This window comes from Rana temporaria, chromosome 8, assembly GCF_905171775.1.
Source record: "Rana temporaria chromosome 8, aRanTem1.1, whole genome shotgun sequence".
NCBI classification, from domain to species: Eukaryota; Metazoa; Chordata; class Amphibia; order Anura; family Ranidae; genus Rana; species Rana temporaria.
Genome location: NC_053496.1, coordinates 176,175,904 through 176,183,042, shown reverse-complemented (window position 1 = coordinate 176,183,042; position 7,139 = coordinate 176,175,904). Strand labels below are relative to the sequence as shown.

Sequence of the window (7,139 nt, the reverse complement as noted above, 5' to 3'; positions counted from 1 at the left end):
GGGATATGTAGACCTTCACATCAGGTAAATCTCTACAAGGACGTCATGATGGAGAATCAGACGCCCCTCACATCACCGGGTAAGAGGAGACTTTATTGTAAAGGAGAGAGCAGTACGGAGAGTCCACCTAGAACCCCCATCATCTGATAAACACATAGAAACAATGTATTCAGTCAGTGTGTGTGTTTCCTACAGATGGATCCAGTAATGGGAACCCACCAGAGAGATGTCCCCCTCCTCTGTATTCCCGGGATTCCACACAGGAAGATCACACCATCCCTCACCATCATCAGGTAAATGGGATTGAGAACTAAAAAAAAATGTTAAGCTACGAGAACTTTCTTCTATGTAATCTCTCTTTCTATTTTACAAATGTGTTCTGTCATCTTTGAGGTTCAGGGTGAAAAACTGAAAGCCATCAAAGCTGAGATTAAAGGCGAAGAAGAAGAGACGTTGTTGAGTGGAGCTCAGCAGTTTATGGAGGAGGGTTGTCCTCTGTATTCCCCACAGGAAGATAACACCATCCCTCACCATCATCAGGTAGGTGGACTCAGAGTGTGGAGCGCAGAAATATTTCGGAATTGGTTAGATGGCATTCTTCTATGTAGTCTCTTGTTTTCATACTTCTACTACTATATCCAAATTTCTGCCTGCACCCCATCTTCATTTGATGCTCAAATTTTTCACTTCTTTTTTGCTGTTTTAAATCAGTAAATCATGTTTCTATCTTCTGTGGATCCTAAGGTCTAATCCATATGTCATCATGGGTCCTCTTCCTCCTTGTGTCCCTTCAATTGGGGGGGGGGGGGGATGCTAATTGACATGATGCTGCTATTTTGGTCCTGTAAGTCCAGGCTGAGGTGATCATCTTCCCCTAGGGGGTGGGTCCCTCGCTTCCATGGTTTTGAGGAAATGGGCAGTAGACCTGGTTTATCTCTGCTTCAGGTTAATAATGCCTATCGGTCTTGTCCCTCCCCTAGTGCTTATGCGCAGGTACTGCAAGAGCCTGATACCAGGTCACATTCTTAAACTTATACTGCTTACATTTATGAAAATAAAACTAAATGAATGCACTGCATTCATTTGTGTTGTTTATATCTGCCCGGAGTTCAGCTTTAATAAATATTTTCTATTATTTTGGGGTTTAGGGTGAAGAACGAAATAATATAAAAGCTGAGGTTAAAGAGGAAGAGACGTATGTGGGGGGTGATCAGCTGTCCATGGAGGAGGTTGGGATGATTATGAAGAGGGAACAGGATGACATTTCTCCACCTTTCGACACAAGTAAGTAACAAACACTGAAACTGGGGAATGAAATGTACAATTTAGTTAACCCTTGATGGTATAAAGTGAAGCTTGATGAGAAGCAGCCAATTCATGAGAGGGAACTGTGGTGACCATTGATGCAGTTTCTGTGGGTAGGGGTAGGTCTGTCAGTGCAAGGTGAGGAAAAGCCGATAAACGTCTCTTCCTGTTTACACTGTGATTGGACACAGCTAATCACATGGTAAAGAGCCAACATCAGAGGCTCTTTACAGAGATCGGTAGGGTTGCCAACTCATCCCTTTAAAACAGAACACATATTAATTACACAGGTTCTGAGGCTAATTTAATGCAAATAAGGCACCAAGTGAGTTTAATTACCTCCTTAATCAGCCACAGAACCTGTGTAATTAATATGTGTTCTGTTTTAAAGGGATGAGTTGGCAACCCTAGAGATCGGTGATGCGGTGGGTCAGACTAACATACCACACCAACGATCTCCAGCGGGCGCACAATTGCAGATTATTCCGCTGGATGTCACATGATGTCCAGTCAGGATCACTTAATCACTTTGCACACATCATTCTGTTATATGGGGTGCGGGAAGTGGTTAAAGAATTTACATATTGTATACAGACTCCGGTATGAAGACTTTTCTGATTGATTTTGGAGGGAGAACCGGAGCCCAGATTTGAGATCGGAGTTTTCCACTTTCTCCGCTTATACGTAAAACTCCAGTTATTTGTCATCTACTGAAATGTTTTACTATTTATTTATTTTTTTTCCCATTTCTTTACAGCAGATGGATGTGATGTGAGGAATTCCTCGGAGAGACATCTTCTATTATCTGCTGATTGTAAGTCAGAAGATAATGTCATCACACAGGATCCTCCAGGAGGAAATCCAAATACACAAAATATACATCACAGACCTTCCTGTCCGGAGACATCAATGGATCCCTCTGATCAGGGGGAATCTTCTCATCAATCACATGCTATGATTGTAAATATCCATGTAAGATCTCACACTGCAGATAGATCAACAGATCCTTCTAATCCCGAGGAATCTTCCTCACCTCATGAAGGAGATCACCGAGGTCAGAATCCATTCTCATGTTCAGAGTGCGGGAAATCTTTCACTCAGAAGGGAAACCTTTTTCGGCACCAGAGAATTCACATGGGAGAACGTCCATATTCATGTTCAGAGTGTGGGAAATCTTTCACTGGGAAAGGAGCACTTTCTACACACCAGAGAATTCACACGGGTGGGCGTCCTTATTCATGTTCAGAGTGCGGGAAATTTTTCACTCGCAAACACGACCTTGTCCAACACCAGAGAATTCACACAGGTGAGCGCCCTTATTCATGTTTAGAGTGTGGGAAATGTTTCACTTACAAAAGGGGCCTTTTTATGCACCAGAGAAGCCACATGGGTGAGCGTCCCTATTCATGTTCAGAGTGTGGGAAATCTTTCACTCAGAAAAGAGCACTTACTGCACACCAGATAATTCACACAGGTGAGAGTCCTTATTCATGTTCAGAGTGTTGGAAATTTTTCACTTATCAAGGAGCCCTTGTTGTACACCAGAGAATTCACACAGGTGAGCGTCCATATTCATGTTTACAGTGCGGGAAATCTTTCACTTACAAAGGGACCCTTGTTGAACACCAGAAAATTCACACGGGTGAGCGTCCTTATTCATGTTCAGAGTGTGGGAAATCCTTCATTCATAAGAGGCCCCTTGTTGAACACCTTAGAATTCACACAGGTGAACGTCGTTATCCATGTTCAGAGTGCGGGAAATCTTTCAGTCTTCAAATAGCCCTTGTTAGACACCAGAGAATTCACACGGGTGAGCGTCCCTATTCATGTTTACAGTGCGGGAAATCTTTCACTCAAAAAGGGGTCCTTGTTGAACACCAGAGAATTCACACGGGTGATCGTCCCTATTCATGTTCAGAGTGCGGGAAATCTTTCAATCAGAAAAAAGCCCTTGTTAAACACCAGAGAATTCACATGCATGAGCACCCTTTTTCATGTTTAGAGTGCGGGATATCTTTTAATCAAAAAGAAGTCCTGTTTGAACACCAGAAAAGTCACATTGATGAGCATTGTTTTTCATGTTCAGAGTGTGGGAAATCTTTCATTCTTCAAGGAGCCCTTGTTAGACACCAGAGAATTCACACAGGTGAGCGCCCTTATTCATGTTCAGAGTGCGGGAAATCTTTCACTCAGATAGAAGGTCCTGTTAGACACCAGATAAGTCACACAGGGGAGCATACTTGTTTATGTGTAGAGTGTGGAAAAACATTTCACTCTGAAAGGAAACCTTTTGAAACACCAGAAAAGTCACGCAGGTGAGCTTCCCTATTCATGTTCAGAGTGTGGGAAATCTTACATTTGTAAATAAGACCTTATTAGACACCAGATAATTCACACAGGTGAGCGTCCTTTTTCATGTTCAGTGTGCAGGAAATCTTTCAATAAGAAACATAATCTTGTTAAAAATCAGAAAATTCACATGGCTGAGCTTCCCTATTCATGTTCAGAGTGCGGGAAATCTTTCATTTGTAAAGGAAAGTTAAACACCAAAGAATTCACACGGATGAGCGTCCTTGTTTATGTACAGAGTGCGGGAAATCTTTCACTCGGAAAGGACAACTTCTAAAAAAAACAGAGAAGTCCTGCTATCCTCTAAGTGCGGGAGTGAGTCATCCTCATTTCTCCAGCTTGTCGGTGTCCTTCCCTCTGTGTTCATAACGCTGGGTACAATGTATATCCTCTTATTGCCACATGTGAATGCAATCTTTTGATGAATGTGTTTATATCTCAATAAAGTTTTCTATGCATTAGATTGTGTACTTCCCTGTTTTCTCTTTATGTCATATGGGTGAGCATTAGAGCACAGAAAATCAGTGTAAATGCCCAACTGACAGCTGAATCACAAAAAAAAGAGGTCTAGCGCTCCCAGACTTCTCATTATATTTACGGGCGGTATTCATGTGGAGAATAGCGGATTGGTTTCATAATGCAAAAACTAAACAATGGAAAAAACTAGAGGAGGATATCACCAAAATAAAACTTAAATCACTACCATGGATAAATCGGAATGTACGACCCGCCATGAGAGAAATGCCGATGCTGGTATCCTCCACGTTAAAGGCATGGGATGTAATGCTAAAAAACGAGAATTGGTCCACACAGATCAGGCCAATGACACCTCTATTTGGAAACCATGAGTTTCCACCAGCCTTGAATGCTCTAACCTTTTTAAAATGGTATAAAAATGAAGATACTAGAGTGGTCCAGATCCTGACTGAAGGTAAAATCCCTCTGTAGTGCCCTGCTACTTTTATAGCAGGTGCTGTTGTAAATTTAAGGGGGGTCAGAGAGTTAGTTGCCTCTGACCATGTTTATTCAGCTAAATTTAAGGCCTCTGTTCCAGCTCTGGCTGTACTGTGTGCCCATGCTGCTGTCTGGGGACTTCAGGCCCCCTAGATGGTAGGTGGCAGCAGTGGAGTCAGGGTCGTGTTGATACTTCTCTTTGGCAGCCAATCAGGAGGGTTGATCGCCTCGCTGTGCATGCTGGGGAGGGGTATTTAGGGGGCAGACACCATTGGTTAGGGTCGTCGCCCTGGCTGCCATCCACCTGGGCAGTCGTCCCACCACCCATGTGTGTGTTGCGTTGTTTCTGGCTCCGGGACCACGTTGGTCCGGGGCATTAACCTATCTCGTAGACTGGGTTTGCAATCTACAAGTGGTCCTGTGCTGTTCGTCCCGTGGGACGAAGCCGATCGATGGAGAACCTGTCTGGGGGTCACCAAGCATGAGGTTGGTGTCTCAGGAGAGGCCTACTTACTCATCGAAGGACACTTTGTATCTGAGAGGCTGGACGATGGTCGCCTATCAGTTCCTGACATAACTAAAGCTGTTTGAAGGAGATCCGGGTACTGAATCCAGTTGAGAAGGATTTTGGACCGAAACTATCTCCACCTTTAGGAGGGTCTGTGGCAGAGACTTCACCCTAAAATTTCCGAGTGACATTCTGGCTGCTAGGCTGGTGAGAGAGGCCTGTCCGGGTACGCTATGTCTACTCTGGCTGGAGTGGCGAGGAGAGTTTTCGTTGGAAGCAGATTCAGTTACACCTGAATCTGTCACCTTCCATTTCTTCTATCCCTTCACCTTTCTACTATTTACCATTTTTACCCCGTTGGGTAATAAAAGCAGGGAAAAGACACCTGTTTGTGTGGACATTAACTTTATTACAGCTCTCATCCAGTACCCTAGACGGCGTATCTCGTCCCTGTGTCCGGTCTTCTCACTTGTCTTGTGGTGTCTGCCTAGCTCCCAGGCAGCCTCTTGGTATTTTTTTCTTCTTTGCCTCCAGGGCATGCTGGCCTGTGTAGTTCTTAAACCATTGGGAGGCAGTGTCTCCTGCTACTGATGAGTGAGGGGGAGAATTACCCCACAGGAGCTGACAGGCTGTGTCAGTCCCGGTGGTGCCCAGCAGGAAATGCGGGGGCCGCAGGGCTCCTGCTACAGCTGCATATCCTTTCCTAGTACATTCATCCCTGGTAATGGAATTCGCAGCACTGAAGGTAGAAGTTATTGAATGAAGCGTCTAGGGGTAGATGATGATGAGAGCAGAAATGATGGAATGTCCAAACAGCAGGTGTCTTTTCTTGTGCTTTATTTTACCAGACACGGTAAACAACAAACTTGAGGTAAATAGCAGTGATGTATGAGGAGGAGAAATAGCAGATTCAGGCCCAACAACACAGAAGCAATCCTGCTTCCAACGACACTTTACTTTCGTCGCCACTCCAGCCGGAGTGGGTATAGTGTACCTGGACAGGCCTCTCACACCGACCTGGCAGCCAGGATATCACTCGGAACTTTGAGAGGAACAGGCCTCTGCCACAGACCTGGCCTCGGAACTTAATTTAGGGAGACTATTCTCCTCAGTAAACTTCTTCTTGCCTAGATCTTGCTCAGGTAGTTTCAATTAGGTTACCGACTGACAGGTGGCCAACATCCACCCCCTCAGTGTCCGGTTACCTCGATCCCTGGTGGATTGTCTAGGCCCTGTTGGACCACCAGCCTCTCATTGGCGCTCCTTAGACGGACTCCCCACCGAACAGCTACACTTGCTTGGGATCTCCTCAGAGTTGGGGCCCAGTCGATTACTGGAGCCCCGCCACAGCTTGAAATGTTCCCGGGCTAACATGGTCCCGGAACCAGGAACACCACGTGGCACGCGCACCATGGCCTGGTAGGCCATATCGCCGGGGAGCCGTGATGTGTGGTCACCCCGAAGGTGGGTGCCACACCAGGAACAAGAACCCCGCCCGATGGCGTCTGCTCCAGAAGTACCCGCTCCCAGCATGCCCCGCAAGGGAAAACCCGTCCTGATTGGCTGCTGGCAAGAGATACCCTAGCCTGGACTCCACTGGTGCCACCTGTCACCCTGGGGTGGTACAACACCCCAGCAACAACAGAATGAGCCCACAGCACAGCCCAGCTGAAACAGAGACCCAATTTAGCAAATCAACTGGATGAGCGCTAACTAACTCTCTCATCCCCCTTAAATTTAGAATAGCACCTGTACCTGAAAGTACACAGGTATACACACATATACATATAGAGGGATATAAAAATGTGATTCTGACATAATTTTACCTTTACCACATTTCCTGTGACAGAAAACCGAACCCATTCCACCATCACTTCTGTCACCAATGTAAAATAAAATGGAGAATTCAGTAATAGAAGGGCCGAGGAGAGTCGGACACCTCACAGCCATCACCTCAGAGTTCCAGCTTCATACCTCCTCCACTGCCATTGGCTGCACTCCCTCCACACCAACCAATCAAAGG

The 7,139-nt window shown here is 45.5% G+C and overlaps 1 protein-coding gene across 1 annotated transcript in view; it reads left to right on the top strand.

The window, feature by feature from the left end:
• Nucleotides 1-287: 287 nt before the first annotated feature.
• LOC120909511 (zinc finger protein 260-like) overlaps nt 288-7,139 on the top strand; it is a 51,260-nt gene continuing 44,408 nt past the window's right edge. Inside the window, exons 1-3 of the mRNA XM_040321286.1 lie at nt 288-293; nt 394-540; nt 1,149-1,284. Of these exons, the coding sequence (XP_040177220.1) occupies nt 478-540; nt 1,149-1,284 (199 nt within the window). The 5' untranslated portion in view covers nt 288-293; nt 394-477. The remainder of the gene's footprint in view (nt 294-393; nt 541-1,148; nt 1,285-7,139) is intronic.